General features: G+C 58.3%; 1 protein-coding gene across 6 annotated transcripts; it reads left to right on the top strand.

Annotated features, from left to right (window-relative positions):
- Window positions 1–811: 811 nt before the first annotated feature.
- Window positions 812–21,972, top strand: FRMD8 (FERM domain containing 8). 6 transcript variants are annotated; one of them, XM_036077650.2, is made up of 11 exons: window positions 812–965; window positions 1,273–1,357; window positions 2,776–2,943; window positions 6,812–6,913; window positions 7,154–7,212; window positions 7,330–7,496; window positions 9,460–9,684; window positions 11,801–11,924; window positions 12,894–13,037; window positions 18,133–18,337; window positions 20,185–21,972. In XM_036077650.2, the coding sequence occupies exons 2-11, from the start codon at window positions 1,273–1,275 to the stop codon at window positions 20,301–20,303; spliced, it is 1,398 nt and encodes a 465-aa protein (XP_035933543.2). In that variant the 5' UTR covers window positions 812–965; the 3' UTR covers window positions 20,304–21,972. The 6 variants fall into 6 exon arrangements, with proteins under 6 accessions (XP_035933543.2, XP_035933541.2, XP_035933547.2 ...); XM_036077648.2 differs by having other exon boundaries at window positions 2,764–2,943; XM_036077649.2 differs by lacking the exon at window positions 812–965 and adding an exon at window positions 977–1,196 and having other exon boundaries at window positions 2,764–2,943.
- The last annotated feature ends 43 nt before the right edge of the window (window positions 21,973–22,015 follow it).

Here is a 22,015-nt window from a genome sequence, read left to right as displayed (position 1 = left end):
TGTTGTAGCTAGAACAACTTCTGGTTCTTCTGGCTCAGGAAGGTGCCCCATGGACCTGTTTTTCTCCCTGAGATCTACACCTCAGGCGTACACATGCTGGCGTTGCCAGGACATGTTGGTGACGTGATCCTGGGATAGGTGGTTTCACACCTGTTTCTTTCCAGCCTGGGAACGGCTCAAGGTCTCCAGACTGTGTGTCTAAGAGAGGGCTCATGTGACTGCTCCTTGGAAAATCAAGTATGCCTGGCCTGGGTTTCTAGCATATAATTGGAGAGTCGCTGGAAGTCATTGAGTTCAACCTCTTCATTTTACAGATAGGAAACTGGGGCCCCGAGGAGAAGGGGCTTGTCCAGGCTGAGTCCGGCCAGGGACCCCCAGTCTTCTGACCACGGCGAAGAGTCGATCACCCCTCATGGCCCAGGCGCGCCTGCAATACAGGCTGCTGCCTGGGTCACCTTTACCCAGCACCCAGAACGGTGTGGATCCCTGACACGTCCCAGGAAGCATCTCCCTTTTACAGGTGAGGGGACCGGCCCCAAACCACACGCGAGTGAGCGCCCAGAGCTCGGCCACCATTCTCGACTTCCTTGAACCTTCGCGACACCTTGTTACAGGCCAGTGGGCAGGCCCGTGGGAGGCCACCTGGTGGCCAAGGACGTGAGCAAACCCGCGAGGCCACAAGGCGGGGCGTCCCAGGCTTGCGCGGGCCCGCGGGAGGAGTGAGGGTGCGGGCGCCGGGCAGAGCGCATGCGCCGCAGCCCCGGGCTCCCATTGGCTCCCGCGGGTTGGGAGGCGGGGCCGTGCGCGTCACGCTTCCTCCGCCCCAGCTTCCGCGTCGCAGCCCGGGGAGCTGGAACCTCAGCGGTTGCCGGAGTCCTGGCCCACTTCGGGGCGGGAGCCGGGGCTGGGGCTCGCGGTCAGACCGGGAGCCTGCGCTGAAGCCGCGGGCATTGACTCCCTGCGAGGTGAGAGCGCGGCGACGCCCTGCGCGGGTCCCCGCCCCGGATGGGAGGGCGCCGTGCCCTGCCCGGGCATCCCGGCCAGCCGAGCTTCGACCCCGCTCCTGACCATCGGCGCCCTGACCCCTCCCGCCAGCCTCGACCTCGAGTTGGCTGAAGACCCGCTAGTCTGCACACCGGTGCCTCCAACTAACACTGTTCACCTTCGCAGATCAGCCGGGACTCCGCCTTTCTTCAGTGAGAGCTTGAGGGGCTCCCCAACCCTCACATCCCTGGACCCCACAGTAACCGTTCTTTCTCTTTCCCTCTGCAGATGGACGGGACAGAAGGCAATGCTGGGCACCTGGGCCCCGCTGAGCGGTCCCATCGAAGCAGCGTGTCCTCCGTGGGAACCCGAGGTGGGTCCCTGTCTCCATCACCAACCCTGCATAGGCAGTTGGGGCCCCAGCCCTGGGAAAGTGGCCCTGGCTTGTCATCTCTTTCATTAGAGAGAATTTTATATATTCATTAACAAATAAGGTCTGTGGAGGTGTGGAGAAGTGATAGAAGACAGAGCAGCTGGGCTCTGTCATTAGGCTGTTGGCCAAGGTGGGTACTGTTTCTCATTTGTAAAAGGCGCATGTCTTGCAGAGCTGTGAAATTCGAATGAAATCTCATGAATGAAAGGTGACACGTTTCCATTCTTTGATTTCTTTCTCACTAACAGCAGCTTGAAAGCAGGGATCATTATTTTCATTTTATAAGGAAGGAAATCGGGCCCTAGAGAGGTTAAGTCACTGGATGCTAGAGCCTTCCCTGCCTCAGTTGTCCCTACCTGAAAAGTGAGTCTGAATCACAGCCTCCTGGAGATGATTTTATGGTCTGTCAAGAAAGTAGCAGTTATAGCAGAACAGACTGGAAATCCAAAATGCACTTTCACTTGTGTCAATGATAAACTACGCCTTTGCCTTTCATAGGCTTCACCCCGATTTGATCCACAGCCACACTTTGAGAGAGGGGTGTTCGCCCTGCTTTACAGATGAGGCAACTGACACTCACGCTTGCTGAGGTCAGCCTGCTGGCCAGGGCCCAGGCCAGGATTGGGACCCAAGTATATCGGCCTCCAAGCTCGGTCTCCTCCACAGCACCTGCAGCTCGAGGGATGGGGATTTGAATCTGGCTGCTCTTCCAAGGGTCTCCCTTCGGCACCAAGCTCCAAATGAGAATGCCGTGGGCTGTCACAAGTAAACACTCAACTTTTTAGACAGTCCTGAAAGGCCATGGTATTGAGTCCTGAGGCTTGAAGAATCCTATGGAAGCTAAGCCCTGGAAATTGCTTTACCCTGGGGCAGCTTTAGGAATCCTCTATTCCGGTCTTAGCCTGGGCCAGAGAGAGACAGCTACTTGCCTAAGGATAACAGTGGGTTGGCAGCTCTCCTGCCTCCCAGCCTGATACACTAACTCCTATAATCTCAGAATGGATTGGGCCTGTCTCTGCCTCAGTCCCCACCTGTGGAATGTTCTCTGTCAAGGAAGAAGCCCGGCAGAGTCATTGGGACTGCCAGGAGAGGGTGCGGGAGTGCAGTGGCCAGCCTATTTGAACCTTTGCGAGTTAGAGTGGGGCTAGGCTGGTCCCTGGGCCAAAGTTGCTGGGTTTCTGGGTGGTTTGAGGATCTCGAGTAAGTCTTAACAGCACTTTTCACAGCATCCTTTGGGGCTGCTGGGCCTCTGTCTCTGGAGTGTAGCCTTGGTCACCCCAAGGTGTGTAGGGTGGGGGGTAGAGGGTTCCTATGCCTAGGTGGCAGGCCCAGCTGACCCCGCCCAGCCTCCATTGCAGCAGCTGATGTGCTGGTGTACCTGGCGGATGACACAGTGGTGCCCCTGGCCGTGGAGAACCTGCCGTCACTCAGTGCCCACGAGCTGCACCGGGCTGTCCGTGAGGTCCTGCAGCTCCCGGACATCGCCCTGGATGCCTTCGCACTCTGGCTTGTGTCCCCCCTGCTGGGTAAGGCTTGGCAGTGAGAAGCCCAGGCTGGAGGGTTGGAGGGGCAGTGACCAGGGGCGGGGGAGGGGGCCGCTTCCAGAACCTCTGGCCACTGTGCATCAGGAGAAGGTGGGACTTGTGTATGGCCTGGAGCTAGCCCCCACTTTTAGGCCCCAGAGCCCCAAGAGGACTCCTGGCTCTTCTGCCCGCACCTTCTTTCTTTCTGCTGGTGGCAGAGGAAGGGTCAAGCCTGCCTCTCAGCCTCAGTGGTGCTGGAGCCTGGGGCATCAGGTGAAGCAGGACTGGGGGACAGGGAAGGAAGGGATCCACATTCACTGAGCATGTGGTCTGTGCCCCAGCCTGAGCTGGCATTTCTTGAGCGGAATTTCTTCTTACCCTAGTGGCCCAGCTCTGTGTTGCAGATGAAGAAGTTGAGGTTTGGAGTGGTGGGTTCAGTGAGTAGTAGGACTCAGAACAGAATGGAAGCAGGAACTGCATCCTGCTCCTTGGGGGCAGGGAGGAAGGGGGGCCTGACCCGGGAAGCAGCCACCCCTGAAGGTGGGGAGGGCAGGACAGGCGGGAACCCGCCTTTTCTGCAACCCTGCTTGGCTTCTGGTCCAGGACCATCTGTGTCCTGCCCTTTCAGGCTGAGATCGCAAGGCAGGGTTGGAGCAGGAGTGGGGGCAGGGGAGGTCCCTGGGGCCTCCAAATAGGGCCTCTAGCCTCCTGGCTCACACAGGAAGGGGGTCAAAGGAGAGGAGGCCCCAAGAGGTGCCAGGGCCAGGCATGTCTGCTGAGCTTAAATACTCTCCTTTCTTGTAGAGGAACAGGGGCAAGAAGGGGGTGACTGGCCCCTCGGGACCCCTAGCAGTTACCTCTTTCTTGAGGCCAGTGGGATTTGTGCCTCTACCCTAGAGGGGGACCTCTGCCAGCCTAGTAGGAGAGGGAGTGCCCCTCCCATGTGTCTGCGTCCTGTCCGTTCCACCCCCCCCCATGGAAGCTTCCTGTACAGCTGCTGCTCTCGCCCACCCTCTTCCTGCTGACATGTCTCCTCCACCCATTCCCCACCCAGCCCAGCTGCCCCTTTATCACCCTCCGGGTATTGGTCGGAACTGTGGGCCCCTTGGTTTGTATCTTTGGGAAGCGGGGGGTGGCTGGCCCCCGTGCCGCCTCAGGCTCCCTGTCCCTGCAGCTGGGCCCCTTGTCTGCTCCTCCTGCTTCCTCCGCCCCCACTCCCTTCTCATCACATTCCTGCTCCCCCCTCGCAAGAACATGAATGGGCTGCCTTTGTGGCCGGCAGGGTCACCCTGGGCCACCGCCCTGTCCAGGACAAGGGTGGCTAGAGGCCCCAGCATGAAGTCAGCACCCACTTGGTTCCCAGGCTGGGTTTCAGGAAGCCTGAGAGGTCATTTCAGCTCTGACTCGGGTCCCTCGGAACCCTTGGCTGCCCACAACCCCGAGTGGGTTAAGCAGTGACAGATGCCCCAGGGCTATCAGGCAGGGACGGGTTGCAGCCTGCTGGAGCCGCCTTACAAGCTGGCTGTTTGGGGAGTGTTTGTCCTCAGTGCCCTTGTCACTCTGCTTGGAGGAGGCTCCAGGGACCACCAGTCTCGTTGGGTGAAAACCTCCAGGGGAAGGCCCCACCCGAAAGTGTGTGGGACCTCAGGGTCAGGGTCCTGCTGTGATCATGGGAGTCCTCTGAGCTGCTGGGGCTCAGGGTCAGGACTGGGCTGTGGGCAGAAGGAAGGGCACCATTGTCCCGGGTCCACTCTCCTCCTCAGTGTCTCCAGGGGTCCCAGCTCATCAGGTAGAGCCCCCTCCAGCACCCCCTTGCTGGCCGGTGATCTAAACGCTGGGGACACCGTGGGAAGCAGGACTGAAAGTGTCCTGCCCTCAGGGACCTCGCTGTCTAAAATGCAGTACAGGAGCTCGGATCCTGGTTTAGCCACTAACTCTTGGTGGCCTTGGGCAGGCACTGTCCCTCTTTGGGCTTCAGTTTTCCACCTGTTCGTGGGTGGTCTCTGTGCCCTCTAGCTCTGGCATCCTAGGAGTGTCCAGGCAGAGAGCACACGGAGGCCCCACTGAGTGGCCGGGTCGGTGGGGTTGCAAAGGGAGCCTCTCCTGGAGGGGAGAGGACCCTATCGTTGGGGGTGCGTGGCCAGTCCCCCTCCTGGGGAGTGGTGAGGCCGAGGTGGCGACGGATGGGTGTGGTCAAGGATCTAGGTTGGAAATGAGGGCTGAGGAGCCGCTGGGAAATCTAAATCTGAGAAGCGTTGGAGGAGAAGGGGTGTGAGGAAGCCAAATGCAGGGGTGGATGGGAGAGGCTGCGGGCAGGAGGGAGGCCAGTTTGGGGACTGTGGCTACTGTTTAGGTTAGCATCAGGGGCCAGATGGAAGCCCAGAGAACAGAGATGAGGACCTTTGACTTTAAGCTGGCAGCATATGGCACCGGGCCCTCTGGTGGGGGGTCAAGGAGGGAGATGGGGCTCGGAAGCGAGGTCAGAAGGCAGGGGGAGTCCGTTGATGGCATAGATGTTACCATTGCTCGCTCTTTTATCCATAGCAGCCCTACTCATTCATCACTGATGGCTTGGAAATGGCCTCTGACTTCTTCAAGGCCATGGTCCCCGGCACATGAGGTGACAGCACTTTCTCATTCCTGGCCCAGGGTGTTGAGTCCCGGGGCCAGCTGGCTGCCCAGAGTCAAGGGGCCGGGCGTGAGTGGTGCACTTGGCCACTCTGCCCACCTCTGTGAGGGCCTGTGGCGGGCCAGGGGTACAACAGTGGATGGGACAAAGCCACTCTTGCCAGAGTGACCTGAGGACTCACTGGCTAGTGGGGCATCGACAGGGAGGTGACATCAGATGGTGGTAAATCCTGTAAAGGCAACCAAATGAGCGTGCAGTTGGCGAGGTGGAAGGTGATGGGGGCGCTGCCTCAGTGAAGGGTCCGGGGAAGGGGACACTAGAACCAAGACCCAAGCCAGCCAGCCATGTGAGGGTCTGGGGAGGGAGAGTGCCTGAGGCAGGAGGAACAGCAAGTGCAAAGGCCCCGAGGCACTGACAGGCTGGGAAGGTTCAAGCAATTGAAGAAGGCCGGTATGGCAGGAGCAGAGTGGGAGAGGGAAACAAGAAGGAAATGAGGTGGGGGAGCTGGATGGCATGGAATGAAGGTCAGCCGGAGGTCAGGCCTGGTGAGGGGGAGGCCCAGGCTGGGTCAGGGGCAGGGGAGGGCAGCCCCTCGGGCCTCTGGGCCTCAGTTACCAGCTTTGGGTTCTGCTTCCTGAGGCCCTGTGGGGTTCGTCTGTGCCACCATCCCTGGCACTTTCTGTCGGCCACAGCCTGCACTCCAGCCCACCCTCAGTGCCATAGTCAGAGGCTGGCGCTGCCTGGGGCCGACCCTCTCTCCCCTGTGTGACTTTGGACAAGTAACTTAACCTCTCTGAGTCTCGTTTCTCCATACGCGTGATACTGTTATCACGGGGCAGATGCATGTAATCCGCTGGAAGTGCTTCTGGAAGCTTATACCTGCTCAGTTAATACTGGCCGTGACTGGGGCGCCCGGGGGGGCTCAGTCGGTTGAGCGACCCACTCTTGGTTTCGGCTCAGGTCGTGACCTCAGGGTCGTGAGATGGAGCCCCGCATCGGGCTCCGCACTCAATGGGGGATCTGCTTGGGACTCTCTCTCTCTGTCCCTCCCCCCAGCCCCCTGCATGTGCGCACGCACGCGCTCTCTCCCTCTCTCTCTCTCTCTCTCTCTGTCTCTCAAATAATAGATAAATAAATCTTAAAAAGAAAAAACCGTCGGCCACGACTGCCGTCCCTGTTGCCGGGGCAGCGGGCGGCAGTCGTCCCGCCGAGGCCACAGACGCAGGCCCTCTCGTCCCGCAGAGGTGCAGCTGAAGCCCAGGCACCTGCCCTACAAGCTGGGCCGCCAGTGGCCCGAACTGCTGCTGCGCTTCACGGACGCCCCCGCCGACCACGTGGCCGTGGGTTAGTGGGGGGACAGCCCCTCGGGCCCCTGGGCCTCAGTTACCAGCTTTTACAGGTTCCTTGAGGGGAAGCCGGGAGAGGGTGGCTGGGGCGGGGTGGGGGGGGGGGACAGCAAGCACGTTGAGATGAGCCAGGCGTCCCACTCTCGGGACGGCCCTCAGGTCCTGTCCGTCGCGGGGGGTGAGGGCCGGGCTGGGCCGGGCAGGGGGGCCAGGCAGTGACCCCAGCCTCTCTCCTCAGATGAGCCTTCCCTGCAGTTCCGAAGGAACGTGTTTTTCCCAAAGCAGCGGGAGCTCCAGGTGAGGCCGTGAGCCCCGGGTGGGACCACCCATCGCTGGTGCCCTGTGTCCCTAGACCCCTGGGCGCCGGTGCGCCGACCCAGCTGAGCAGCCCCTCCCTCTCGCGCCGGCCCGCAGATCCACGATGAGGAGGTCCTGCGGCTGCTCTACGAGGAGGCCAAAGGCAACGTCCTGGCCGCACGGTACCCGTGTGACGTGGAGGACTGTGAGGCCCTGGGCGCCCTGGTGTGCCGCGTGCAGCTTGGGCCCTACCAGCCGGGCCAGCCCACTGCCTGCACCCTGAGGTGAGGGCCAGTGTGACCCGGGGCAGGGGCCCGGGGTGGGGAGGGCTGCCCCGGAATCCTATTTCCAGGTGATCTTCCAAGATCGAGAGTCAGGAGGCCTCGGCCCTGGGGCTGGCCCTGATGCTGTGTGACCTTGGGCAAGTCACCCCACCTCTCTGAGCCTCCTTGCCCTCATCTGCACTGGGCCAAGGGGCCTGAGAATTGGGAGGTTTGGGTGAAGTGACATCTGGGAGAGGAGCCCCAGGTGTGTGTGAGGGTGGAGCCCAGCCTCCATCTGAGGTCAGGAGGGGCTTGAGCTTGTTCTTCTGCGGTTGCAGCCGGGACTGAGCACATACTGACCCCCCGTCACCAGTGACAGCCCAGCTTTGTCCCAAACTCCAGGGACGAGGCGCCATTCCTCAGACACCCCAGCACACTGGCTCTATGCTTCCCACCCCCCCCAAGAGGCCGCGCTCCTCGCTGTGTCAGTTGAATCTGCCCAGGAAGCAGACCAGGCCATCCTCCAACCTCCGTGAACCATGATCCTGAGGTTCAGAGATAACCCTGGTGGAGATGAACTTCAGCACAACCTGCTCCTAGACCCGCGCCCCGCCCCACCCCAGCACTGCAGGGGACAGTGTGTTGGAGGAGACGATGCGCAGAGACAGGGCCCTGTGCCGGGTGACCAGCAGCCGGGGCCCCGCACGGACCACCCCACTCAGTTGAGCCTCAGGGCTCCCCAGCTGGGCTGGTGGCCATAGGAGCCCCAGCCCTGGGGCATGTCTGTTGTCGTTGCAGCTGATAACAAACGCAGCCCAAAGTGTTTATGCTCGAGGGACTCTGTTAGCCCGAGCAACGGACAGTCCTCGTTCTCCTGGTGGGGCCCCGTGTCCTCTGGGCCGGCTCGCACTCAGGCAGGGCAGGTAGCCACAAGAGTTGCGTATTGGCAGGGAGAGGTCTCTCCCCTTACACACCAGAGTCCTCAGCCTCACGCCGACGTCCCCTTCCCCTGGCTGGAGGCTGAGGTCCACCCGAAGGGGACACCGTGACCAGGGCGCTGATAGGCGGGCCCTGAGCCCGTACAGCCCCCATGGTGGGAGTGGGGAAGGCTGGATTTCCAGATGACAAGTGACAGTTGTGGCTGGAAGAAGGCATGTGGGGGCACAAGCCACGAAAGTGCTCACGGCAGCCCCGAGAAGGGTGGTGGCCCCCTAGACACCCCTCCTCACACCGCCCCACGGTTCACGGGGTTCCGTCCCCGCCTCAGCCCTGCTGCTGCCCGGGCCGCCTTTGCTGGTGGCCTGGGGCGTTCGGGCAGCAGAACCCCCTCCCCTCTGAGGTGAGAATGGCATCCTCAGCGACAGTTGGTGCCAGGCCCGTGCCGCCGCCCTTCCACGCAAGTAGCGGTTAGCGTCCTTGTTTTATCCGCGGGGAACCCCTGAGAAGGTGCTCGCCGCCCCGAGACAGAGCCCCGGCTGCGCTCGGCCCGGGAGCAGCGCGGTACCCCAGCTGCCTGCTTCACGGTTGCGTGATTGGAAGCCTTTCCTTCTCGAACCTGTGCTGACGGATCGTGGGTTGGTGGTGGGTTTTGTTTTTGTTTTTGTTTTTGTTTTAATGTATTCCTCTTTGGCAGAAAATATGTGGAGAGCTATAGGTCACTTGCCGCACCGTGTTTTCACTGTCAGAGTTCCCTTAGCTCGGAAATCCAAACCTTTCCGAGTTGGTGACACGGGCGCTGCGCTGAAACCCTCCAGCCACGGGCTGGCCGGGAGCCGGGCCTGCTCGCAGCTCCCCTGTTGGTCTCCCGGCCTGCCCTTCAGGCCCCTCGCCCACCAGGCATGCTGCTGGGCCCGCGGTCCTGTCCGGGGCCTCGCCTGCCCTTGCCCGGGAGCATGCCACCCCCTGAAGCCCTTGGCCCCTCTGGCCCGGCCCCCAGCGCCGGAGCCCCTCCTCATGCCGGGCACCCATCTTCCTTCCTCCGCAGGGAGAAGCTGGACTCCTTCCTCCCTGCCCACCTCTGCAAGCGGGGCCACGGGCTCTTTGCTGCCCTCCGGGGCCGAGGGGCCAAGGCGGGGACAGGCGAGCAGGGCCTGCTGAACGCCTACGGCCAAGTGAAGGAAGCGGTTGGCAGCGACAGCGAGCGCGGGGCCTCCCTGAGCCCCCACTACCGCGCCTACCTCCTCAAGAGCCACGAGCTGCCCTTTTACGGGTGAGCAACTCCCTGGCTGGCGTCCTCACGGGCAGCCGCAGCCCCGGGGGCTCTGCTGTCCCCTCCCCCCGGCAGCCCAGCGGTCTGTCTTGGCCTTTGCCAGCACGGCCTGCCAGGGTGCCCATCTCTGCGCCAGCCAAGCTCTGTCCTCACGTGAGGCGTGTCTTCGTGCCAGCACCCCGGGCCCCACGGGCACCGAGCTGGACGCCTGTCCTTCCCTCGCTCCCGTCACAGGCCAGGCCACCAGACGGGTCCTCTGCTTCCACCCGCCACAGTCACTGGGTCGGTGGACCTGCTGACCTTCCACTGAGCCGGTTCTCTCTCTCACACTGTCCACATCGGCTCGGTGGCTCCTGTGTACCTACCGTGGCATTCTAGGCGCTGCCAGTACGTCGGGGGCAGAGAGGCCTGGCCCGTGCCTGGTGAGGCTGACGTTCCGGTGGGAAGGGAGACAGCAGCAGAGGTAGGAACAGACTGCAGGCAGGCAGGCAGGGGGGCAGCCGGGCGACCAGTGGGGACAGCGTGACCATACTCGGAAGGGGAGATACGGCTCAGGCCAGGCGGTGATAACGCCAGAGATGTTGAGGGTAGAGTCGACAGAATTTGCGAGACGGATGTGCAGTGGAACGGATGAAGGAGAGGAGAAGGGACTCCAGGAGTCTGGTCCGAGTAACTAGAGGATGGCGTTGTCATCAGCCGAGATGGGCCCGGGCCATGGAGCGGGTTGGGGAAGGTTGGGGGTTTGGTTTTGGATGTGTCGATCTTGAGATGCTTGCTAGATACCCAGCTGGCGATTCCGAGCGGACATTCAGGTTTCTGAGTCTAGAGTCGGGTCATAATTGGTGGGCATCAGCATTTGGGTGGTTTGAAACCTGGAGCCCCAAGACGTGGCCAAGGAGGTGAGTGTGGACCAGGCACGAGGAGGACCTGGGCCAGCGAGGCGGGCAGGTGAGTCTACAAGCCAGGCAAAGGGAAGTGTCCTACAAGGGAGTGACCAGGCGTCCCATGCTGCTGCTTCCAGGTCAAGTTCAACATCCCCTGTGCAGCCGATAGTTGACCTTGGCTCCAGCATCATGGGGGTGGCAATGGGTGGAGGAGAGGGAGAAAAGACCGGAGACAGCAAGTGTGACCAACTCCTTCAGGGGTCAGTGCCATGAAATGGAGTCAAGAGGTGCAGCATTTGTGGCTGGAGTGGGGGCAGAAGGTCTTCAATTTTTATGATGGGTGAAATGCGTGTGTGCAGACGGACGATCGGTGACAAAGTGGGGTAGGTGAAGGCAGGCAAGTGGCTGCCCCGGGCCGCTTCAGGGACTCAGTGAAGTAGGAGTCCCAACCATTCGCTGACCTTGTAGAGGTCTTGCAGGAGCAGCGACAGGAGTGAGGCTGCTCTCGGGAATCGGAGGTAGCACGTGCGTGTCCCCAGGCCCGCCCCGGGGCAAGGGTACAGGCAGTCACAGAGCGGGATTCGGCAAGGGCTCTGGTTGAGCCTGGTGCAAGGGGGCGATGGGCCAGGCAGCCATAGGGGGAAGGACACGACGGGGCCATGAGAGGGTGGCAGCTCAGTGAGAGGGCATATCAGGGCCACTGCACCCTGTCCCGTCCCCTTCTTGGTGTCGAGCCCGAAGCCTCCCGGGGTGCTCCTTCATGGGTCCCCCACACGGGCAGCTGGACCTCACTGCTCCTGAAGGGTCGTGGCCTGACAGGCAGTGGGCCGCGGGGCTCTCCCCACCCTGACATAGCCTGGCCGCCTCCCACAGCCTCAGCCTGAGTCCTGGGGCTCCTGGCCGTTCCCCGAACATAACTTGCTGTCCCACACCCAGGTTCATGCTCTTCCCTCCATCTGCGGTGCCCACCCTTCTCTGTGCCCCTCAGTTCCTCCCCCTGCCTGTTCAAACCTTCCTGTCCTGCGTGACCAGCGCAGCTGCCACCACCTCCAGGAAGCCTCCCTCCCACTCCCCTCTCAGTTTTCGTTCACCCTTCAGTCACCAAAACAGCTTAAACTTCTCATGTGCCCGGGACAGGGCCTGGCCAGAGCACTGTGGTGATGGAGCCCAGACCCTGGACCGTCTGTTCTTGGTGCCCGAGGTGACAGGCTAACGGCAGTTCCCCTCCCCAGGTGCGCCTTCTTCCATGGCGAGGTTGACAAGCCGGCCCAGGGCTTTTTGCACCGGGGCGGGAGGAAGCCAGTGGCTGTGGCCATCAGTCTGGAAGGCGTGCACGTCATTGACAGCAGGGAGAAGGTACCTCCAGCTCCTCCAGGGTGGGACCTGGGTGGGGGGCAGGGGGCCTCACCGGAGAGGGAGTAGGGCCCTTACCCAGGCCTTCCTGGTTCTCCTGGGCCTGTGGTTGGCCTGGAGGCAGACTAGATGGCTCGTCTGGCCTCCCTCCCTCCAATGTCCTGGGGCTTCCGGTGTCATCCGGGAGCTTCCTTGAGGTCTGCTCTAGATCAGCTTCTCTGCCTAGCAGGCTGAAGCAGGAGGGTGACTGGGGCAGGGGGAGGCTGCAGCTGGGATTAACCCTCTGAGTGGAGGGAATCTGGCACGGCCTGGCCGCTCTGTTGTACCAATGGCTAGAGACTCGCTCGCTGTTGGTTTTCCAGAAAAGCCTCGCGACTAGAAGCCCTCCTTGATTAATTGCCTGAGTCCTGCTTCTCCCCGCCCCCTACCCACCGCCCCATGTTTGGCTCAGGCTCTCTCTTGGTTCCCTATGGAGAAGGTCGCATCCACATCCCGCCCTGTGGGGTGATTTGCACTTGGGCAGGAGTCTCTCCTAAGCCAGCGGGAAAGTGTTGGGTGACTGCTGCTTGTCCCCAGAGTGGGACCTCAGCCCCTCCTGGGCACCTGTGCCCAAACATGCTGGGCCCAGAGCCCAGCTCAGTCTCCTGCTGAGATGCTACCCAGCTGAGCTCCTGGAGAAGGTTGCCCCTCCTACCTGTTGCTCCCCCTGTGTGACTGCCCCAGCTGTCAGGGGCTTGGCCCACTGGTGAGAAGTGCGGCAGCTTAGGAGCTGTCACCTCCCCAGACCACAGCCCCCTGTGAGGGTCTGATGAAAGCAGGGACGCCTCGGAGAGACTCACACAGGAATTTAGATTCAGCCTTAGAGGTAAATAGCCTGGCCAGGTGTCCCCTCCTGGTGGCACCTGAGCAGGACAGGGTAGAGGAATGGACTCTGCTCAGCCGAATCCAAGCTCTGCGTCTCCTTCTGGGCAGCACGTTCTGCTCGGCCTGCGCTTCCAGGAGCTGTCGTGGGACCACACCTCCCCCGAGGAGGAGGAGTCTGTCCTGTGGCTAGAGTTTGATGGGGACAATGAGGGCACACCGGTCAACAAGCTCCTCAAGATCTACTCCAAGCAGGTAGTGGGCGTTGCCGGCACTGGGGTGGGGTGGGGGCAGGGTAGCTGGGCACAGGGCACCCCAGACTCTTGGAGGCTCCAGGCTGGCTGACGAGGAGGTGAGAGGACTGCTGAGGGCCTGGGGACCGGGGAGGGGCTGACACCAGCTGACCTGGAGCCACCCTTGTGAGTCAGAAGGCCTGGTTTGGTGCTTCCCTGGGCTTCCCGGTGCTCTGTGAGCAGCCCGCACTGGCTCTCCATCCGAGGCCCCCTGGGAGTTGGGTGCTCTCGGAGCAGGGCAGGCAGGGTAGGGCGAAGGCCCCAGAGGGCCTTTGTTTCATGCCCTTTACCCAGCACCCACCCCTGGCCCTCCTGCTCCCGCCCTGGTCATGGCACAGGCCTCCCTCCCACACCTTGTCCTTCCCGCTCGGCACTGACACTGGTCGGGATTCCTGCCCCTGAAAGCACACCTCTGCCCCGGCTGCCATCTGGGGCACCCTAGAGCCCTTTTTTAAAGTAAATATTTTATTGAATTATACATAGAGACAAGAGCCCAAATCCTAAGTGTATAGCTCAACAGGTTTTCCCAAAATAAACCTATGTAACACCTTTCAGGCTGCGAAATAGAACCAGGACCCCAGGAGACCCCTCAAACCCCCTCCCAGGCCTCCCCTCCCCCCCACCAAGGGACCCCCATCCTGACTTGTTTCACCTGGAGTCGTTCTGGCTGGTTTTGAATCTTCTAGCAGCAGGGTGTTCTCTTCTGTCTGGTCTGTTCCGCTCTGTCCTCACCCCAGGTAGTAGCGGCTTGATCTTTCGAGATGCTCTCTGGTCTTCCAGCATCCAGATTCGCCAGTCTTGACTTCCGCGTTCCATCACTGAGGGACACCTGGGTTTCCGGCTTGGGACCGTTGCCAGCAACACTACCATGGTCACACGTGTCCTTCGTGCCCGTGCGCAGGAGCGGAAGGGCCAGCTGTCCCCCGCGGTCATGCCCGTGAGCCTGCCCCGCATCCGCTTAGCCGCTCTGGAGGGGGAGTCGCGCGATCTCCTGGTGTTTTTTTCCTTTATTTTTCAGTCCGTTGTACTGAGGTATAATTTACAGTCAGCACCCGTTTTAGCAGTAAGTTCTGACGCGTTGACGTGCCCGTGTAACCAGCACAGTCGGGCGACGGAGCAGCTCATTTGCTAAGCTGGTATCTTCCCAGACCTGACACGTCTGTTTACACCTTTCGTCTGTTTTTTATTGGAGTAACTTGCATCGCCCCCCAAATCTCCGCATGGCTTTTGTTGCCATCTCCCCCCTGCCTGATGATGTTGAGCAGCTTTTATGTATTTCCTTGCCATCTGGAGATCCTGTCTGTTGAAGTCTTTGCCAGTTTTTCTTTGGGGTTGTCTTTTTTTTTTTATTCATCGTTTTGTACATTTCTTATTGCTTTCAGAGTCATGCCCCACCAGGGCATCAAGTAGCCTCCCCTTAGCTCTCCCTAGAGTTTCGCTTTCTCCAGAGCGAAATAAGTACACTCAGCTTGGGGCGCCTGGGTGGCTCAGTCATTAAGCGTCTGCCTTCGGCTCAGGTCATGGTCCCAGGGTCCTGGGATCAAGCCCTGCATCGGGCTCTCTGCTCGGCGGGAAGCCTGCTTCTCCCTCTCCCACTCCCCCTGATTGTGTTCCCTCTCTCGCTGTGTCTCTCTGTCAAATAAAGAAATAAAATCTTTTTAAAAATAAATAAATAAATAAAATAAAAAATAAAAAGATTTTAATTTATTTGAGAGAGAGAGAGAGCACGAGCGGTGGGGAGGGGCAGAAGGAGAGAGAAATAGAAAAGCAAACTCCTCCAAAAAATAAAATAAAAAAGAAAGAAAGAAAAGCAAACTCCCTACTGAGCAGGAAACTCGACGCGGGGCTCGATCCCAGGACCCAGAGATCATGACCTGAGCTGAAGGCAGATGCTTAACCGACTGAGCCACCCAGGTGCCCCTCTAATTCTTTTTTTTTTTTTTTTAAAGATTTTATTTATTTATTTGACAGAGAGAGACAGCGAGAGAGGGAACACAGCAGGGAGAGTAGGAGAGGAAGAAGCAGGTTTCCCGCCGAGCAGGGAGCCTGATGTGGGGCTCGATCCCAGGACTCTGGGATCAGGACCCGAGCTGAAGGCAGACATTTAATGACTGAGCCACCCAGGTGCCCCTCTAATTCTTAATAAAATTTCAGAAACTAGGGCGCCTGGGTGGCTCAGTTGGTTAAGCGACTGCCTTCAGCTCAGGTCATGATCCTGAAGTCCCGGGATCGAGTCCCGCATCGGGCTCCCTGCTCGGCAGGGAGTCTGCTTCTCCCTCTGACCCTCCTCCCTCTCATGCTCTCTGTCTCTCATTCTCTCTCTCGCAAATAAGTAAAACCTTAAAAAAAAAAAAAAAAAAAATTTTAAATAAAAAAAATAATAATAAAATAAAATTTCAGAAACTAGACGTTTTATAATTTTAAGTCTGTGATTCATTTCAAGTTACTTTTCTACATGAAGTGTGATATATAGATCAAGATTCTCTTTTTTTCTTTTTGTTCCAGTGTTATTTGTTGAAAAGACTACCCTTTCTTCGTTGAATTGCCCTTGTGTCTCTTTTGCATTTCAATTGGCCAAGTGTGTGGGAGTCTATTTCTGGATTATCTGTTCTGTGCCCTTGATCTATGTGTTTGTCTTTCACTAATACTACTGTATTGATAACTGAAACTTTACAGTAAGTCTTGAAATCAGGTAGTATGATTTCCAGAACTTTGTTCTTTTTCAAAATTGTTTTTGACTATTCCGGTTCCTTTGCATTTCTATATACATTTTAGGATAAGCTTGTTGATTTCTGCCCTTCTTTCCCCAAAAAAGCCTTCCAGGATTTAGATTAAGATTGCATTGAATCTGTAGATTAATTTCGAGAGAACTGACATCCTAAGTCTTCCAGGCCATTATTTGTCTTTGATTTTTTTCACTAATATTTTATAGTTGTCAGCATAGAAATATTGTACATCTTCTATTATATTTATCCCTAAGTATTTCTTTGCTTTGCTTTGCTTTCTTTCTCTTTTTGGTACTACCGTAGATGATACTTTTTATTTTTATTTATTTTTTTTTTAGTGACATAAAAGTTTATTCTTTTCTCAAATAACATTATGCGTAGGCAGTCCAGTCCAGATCTGTTATTGTGAACTCAGAGTCCTTTACCTTGTTGCTCTGCCATACCTTTAAATTCACCTCATGGTCCAGGAGAGCTGCTTCAACTCCAGCCATCACATCTACATGCTAGACAACAGGAAGAAGAGAAAGGGAGGAACACCATGACTTTTCATTTCAATTTTCGGTTGTTCATTGTGGTATGTAGAAATACAGCTGAGGGGCGTCTGGGTGGCTCAGTCGGTTAAGCGTCTGCCTTCAGCTCGGGTCGTGATCTCAGGGTCCCGGGATTGAGCCCCACATCGGGCTCCCTGCTCAGCGGGGAGCCTGCTTCTCCCTCTCCCTCTGCATGCCGCTCCCCTTGCTTGTGCTCTCTCTCTTTCTCTCTGTCAGATAAATAAATAAAATCTTAAAAAAAAAAAAAAATACAGCTGATTTTGTTAACTGCATACTCATATGCCCTGCCATTTTGTTAAACTCACTCACTGGTTCTGTTAGTTTTGTTGCAGATTCTTTGGGGTTTTCTCTGTAGACAGCCATGTCGTCTGTGAATAGGGACAGTTGTATTCTGGCTTTCCAGTCTGCGTGCCTCTGTCTGGCCTGATTGCACTCTCTCGGACCTCCAGGACAGTGTTGAATAGGTGTGAGCAGACATCCCGACTTGCTCCTGACCTCAGGGGAAAGTATGTTCAGTCTTGCTCGAAATAAGTATGGTTTTAGCTGCAGGTTTTTCAGAGACACCGTCACTGGGTCGAGGAAGTTCCCTTCTATTCCTGGTTTGCCAAGCATTATCTTGAGTGGATGTTAATTTTGTCAAACGTGGTGTAGTTTCGGTGGCAGGCCCCCTGACTGTCAGGGAGCATCGCGCTGTGACTGAGGCCTTGTCCCAAGGAACTTAGAGGGCTCCCTGTTGTGCTTACAGCTCAGGGCCCTCTGTCCCCATTGGCTGCCATCCTGTTCTCCAGCCGACTGTAGGTCTGCTTGGCGGAGTCTCTCAGTGACAAAAGGAGGCAGGTGTGGAGAGTGGATGCTGGCTTTTGCTCCTGGGCCCCCTCCCCAGGATGGGTTGTGTTGCCGCAGGGCCACCCTGGGCTGCACTGGGTGGGGGCAGGCACCAGGCCACTTCTGTGTCACCGTGGGGCCATCCCCTTGGCCTCTGACCCCGCTCCTCCTGTGGGTCCTCTTCTTGGAAGCACCAGCAGGCGTCGACCCGCCTCGGTCGCTGCCGTGTCCCACGGCCCATCGCAGCACCTGACATGGGGTAGCCACTCTGTAACTAAGGGACGCCGCCCGCTGACAGCTTCCTGTCTGTGGATTCATCCGACCCCTGGCGTCCCCATCATATGGTGTCCAGACCGTGCTCGCTGACACCCGGTCACTTCCCCTTTTCTGTCAACATGTGTTACATGTCAAATTTGTTGAGAAGGTAGCGCTTTTGAAGAATGGGCTCAGAGGGAGCCACCTACCATCACCCCGTGTGGCCTGGCCACCACCTTCCTCATAGGCCTGCAGGTTCTTCTCTCAGACAAGTCTCCTCCGTTCCTACAACCCGGAAAGCCCCGCCTGGGTCCTCTTCCTCCCCTCCTCACCCTCCGCTGACAGCTGAGCTTCTTTCCCCCTCTGGCCTGACTGCTGCAGCCCACAGCACTCAGCCTTCCGGGCCTGGGCCTTCTGCCGAGAATGCTTTCTTACCCACCCCACCTCCCAGACCTGAGACGGGGACCCCTACTCGTCCATCAGGACTGACCTCCGAAGTCACCCCAGATGGATGCCTCCCCTGTCGCCCGGCCCACAGAGCACCTGACTTCCCCCCCCTTCCTTTTCTTGTGTAAATGGTGTTTGTCATCTGCCTGCCCCAGCAGAAGGCAGGGGCCGTCCATCTCATCCAGCTCACTCCACGGAGTATGGAAAGGCTGGGCCTCAGGAGGCCTCAGCGTGGCCCCTCTCTCCTCCCCAGGCCGAGCTGATGAGCAGCCTCATCGAGTACTGCATCGAGCTGAACCAGACGTCGGAGCCCGCCGCCCCCCAGGAGAACGTGTCCGGCCCCCCCGCCGCCGCTGGCTCCCCGCCGCCCCCCGCTCAGCGCCCACCGCTGCGGAGGCAGGGCAGCGTGGTGTGCAGCCGCCTCCAGCATCTCTCCACCATCGACTACGTGGAGGAGGGTGAGCACGCACGCGCACGCCACGGGGGCCCCAGGGACAGGGCTGCTGAGCAGTTCCGGAGACAGCGAGTTAGGGTCCAGCTGGCAGGGACCTAACTGGGGAGAGGGCGTGAAGCCGGGTGAGGGTCGCATCTTGTGAGCTCTGGGACTGGGAGTGGCGGCCTCTGGGGCCCTGGCATCCTTTGCTGTCCCTGTCACTGCCGTGTCCACAGATGTGTTCCCTGCGGCCGTGTCCAGATGTGACGCCCTAGAAACTGCCGATGTCTGTTATTTCAGGTGTGGGTATAGAAACAGTGGGGCCACGTCCGCTGGAATCAGGGCAGCTGGTAAACGGGCAGTGCTGTGAAGGCAGCGTGGTGTCTCAGACCGAGCCCTGGAGCAGACAGACGTTTATGAAAGAACTGGTGAAGTCTGGAAGTGTGTGGTTTAGTTAATCATGTGGCACCAGTGTTTATTTTTTAGTTTTGGCAAACATATGATGGTAACAGAGGATGGCAGCCAGCATCATGAGACGCTGGATGAAGGCATATAGGAACTCTTTGTATTATGATCTCTGCAACTTCTCGATAAATCTAGAATTATTCCAAAATAAGAAGCTTTTAAATGCAGTAACTAAGACCTGCATTTATTTATTTATTTATTTATTTAAATCTTTTTTTTTTTTTTTAAGATTTTATTTATTTATTTGACAGAGAGAGACACAGCGAGAGAGGGAACACAAGCAGGGGAGTGGGAGAGGGAGAAGCAGGCTTCCCGCGGAGCAGGGAGCCCAATGTGGGGCTCGATCCCAGGATCCTGGGATCATGACCCAAGCCGAAGGCAGCCGCTTAACCGACTGAGCCACCCGGGCGCCCTGTATTTAAAGATTTTATTTATTGGGGCGCCCGGGTGGCTCAGTCGTTAAGCGTCTGCCTTCAGCTCAGGTCATGATCCCGGGGTCAAAATCTTTAAAAAAGATTTTATTTATTTATTTGACAGAGAGAGAGACAGCAAGAGAGGGAACACAAGCAGGGGGAGTGGGAGAGGGAGAAGCAGGCTTCCCGCCAAGCAGGGAGCCTGATGCGGGGCTCGATCCCAGGACTCTGGGATCATGACCTTAGCCAAAGGCAGACGCTTAACGACTGAGCCACCCAGGCGTCCCCGGATACAGTATTATTAACTAAAGTCCTTCGTTTTAGCCTAATGTCCTTTCCAGTGGCAGGCTCCCATCCAGGACGCCACACTACATTTAGTTGTCAAGTCTCCGTAGGCACCGCCGGGCTGCGAAGGTTTCTCAGATTTCCCTGGGTTTTGATGACCTTGACAGTTTGGAGGAGGACTGCTCGGGGATACCGTAGGATGCCACGTTACTGGAATTTGCCTGATGCTTTCCTCGTGCTCAGGCAGGGGTTGTGCGCTGGGGAGGATGGTCCCGGAGGTAAAGTGCCATTTTTATCACATCATATCAAAGGTGCATTAGGACAATTGGTGTTGACCTTGTCACCTGGCTTGAAATTCTAACTTGTAAGAATTCTTTTTGTCTTACTGAGGCTCACCTTCAGCCAGCCGTCCGTGTTGTAGGTGTTTTATTTCTTTGGTCTGTTCTTGAACTGGTTTGAGCAAAAGCCCCTGGGACAGCATAGCTGGCCCGACATCACATGCAAACCCGGATTTGCCTCTGATTCGGGAGGCTGGCCACGCGGCTCGAAGAGCTTCTGTGCGGGGCTGAGGCTCAGACAGTTCGTGGCTGCCACGAGGGGGATGCCGTCTGAACAGGCTCTGGAAGGAGCCAGCCTCTGGCTCCACTGGGGGCCTGGACCATCGCACCTTGGGAAGCCTGCCCTCAGCGTGTTCCTTTTTCCTTGATAGGTCAGCAGATCAAGCGGGTGAAGCCGAAGCGCACCACATCCTTCTTCAGCCGGCAGCTGTCCACGGCCCAGGGGAGCTACACCGTGGTGCAGCCCACCGACAGCCTGGAGCAGGGCTGAGGGCAGCGGCACAGGGCATGGCCGCGGGTCCTGGCCCAGCAGTCTTCCCCCAGACGGGCAGGACCAGGCTACGGCTCTGGGGTCGGGCGGGAGGGCTACCTCGACAGGGAAGAAGTGGCTTCTGCCTGTGACGGCACACGGGCCACACCCAGGCTGGTGGGGGACTCGCGCAGGGTCCTCCTCGCAGCCTGCCTGTGCTTCCCCTGGACTCAGCCCCACTGCTGTCTCAGGACCATCAGAGGAGGCTCTGGCCGCCCCCTCCCAGCCAGGGACTTGCCCTTGTGCCCCTCTCAAGATGGACAGTGTCCCCTGCCCTGAAGTCCTTGGTGGCAGCGCTGACGGCAGGGGACCGATGAATACGGTTTGGGACCCGTAGGTCCTGTGTGTCCTTGGTCATTTCCCCAGACTTTGGTGACCACATCCCCGCCTTCCTTCTGCCGCATTCCACCCCTGCTGCCAGTCTGGGCATGGCCCTGTGGGGCGGGAAGGAGGCCTTCCTGGATTGCACCACAGCAGGGACAGAGAGGGTGAAGCCTCGCACTCATACCCTCTCTGGCTGGATGGAACTGGAGGGAGCCAGGCGGGGCCCGGCTCGGGGAGCACTCTGTGCCCCTCACTCAGGCCTCGTGGTCAGGACACATTCTGACCGGAAGGAAAGTGCCTTTTTGCCAGCCTTTGGGGACAACACTGTGCCTGGAGGTGGCTATCCTGTGGACCAATGTGCCCACCAGACCCATACTCCACACTTGGGGAGGCTCCCAAACCACCCTGGTCTGCAGGTTTTCGTTTTGCTCTTTTTTCATCTGCTTCGGTTCCACGAAGCCTGGGGGCTCTGGGGTAACTTGAGGAGGACGCCCCCACCCACCTCGGAGCTGCTGGCTCTCCCTCAAGATGGCGCCGTGGTGTCCATCCGCCCGACCCTGGGGGTGGCCCATGGGCGGGGGACGTCCCATGCCAGCTGGTCTCCTCTTTCCAGGGACATTGTAGGGAGGCTGGATCTGGCGCTGGGCGTAGCCTTTCCCCCTGCTTCACCCTCCTGGCTTCTCCCAGAGGAGCCAGCCTAGAGGAGGTAGAGGACGGCCTTCCCAGCCCCTCTGCGCCTCGGTGGGTCCATGGCCTGGCTCAGCGCTGGGCTCTGCTTTGTCCTCCCTTCCCCGTGGAGTGCCTTGGCAGAGGAAATGCAAACTGGCCTCCAGGGTCAGAGCCTGCTCCCTCCTCTTCCTTTTGATGACTTTGGAGCACTCCAGATGTTCTGAGCTGGGCTTGCCTCCAGCAGTAGGGACTCTGTTGTTTGTTAAAATAAATTGGGGTCCCCAGGCTTTTGGAACGTCCCAGCCAGGGGCCATCTCGTCTCCCCTCCTGGAGTCACCGGAGCGGCCGCCCAGCCAGCCTGGCACCCAGCCCTCTGGTTCTCTCCTCCCACTCGCTGTTTTGACCCAGGTGAATGTTTATCTGCTAGGCTGACGGGTTGGGTGGGGGGTGCTGGCGTGGACACACATCACTTGTTCTTACTCTTCAGTCTCTCCGCTGTTCTCTGAGCATCCCTTGTGTGCCATGACCTTTTCTGCCTGCCCTTTGGGACAAAGCAGTATTTTACCAAGTGCCCTTTGAATATTCTCATTCTTTTGTATCATGTGACTTCTTAATAATAAAATAAATTTCCAACAAACTTTGGGTGGTTTACGTTATGAAATAACGAGAGTGTGTTAATT

Source organism: Halichoerus grypus, chromosome 11, assembly GCF_964656455.1.
Source record: "Halichoerus grypus chromosome 11, mHalGry1.hap1.1, whole genome shotgun sequence".
NCBI lineage: Eukaryota > Metazoa > Chordata > Mammalia > Carnivora > Phocidae > Halichoerus > Halichoerus grypus.
This window is presented reverse-complemented; position numbering and strand designations above follow the sequence as displayed.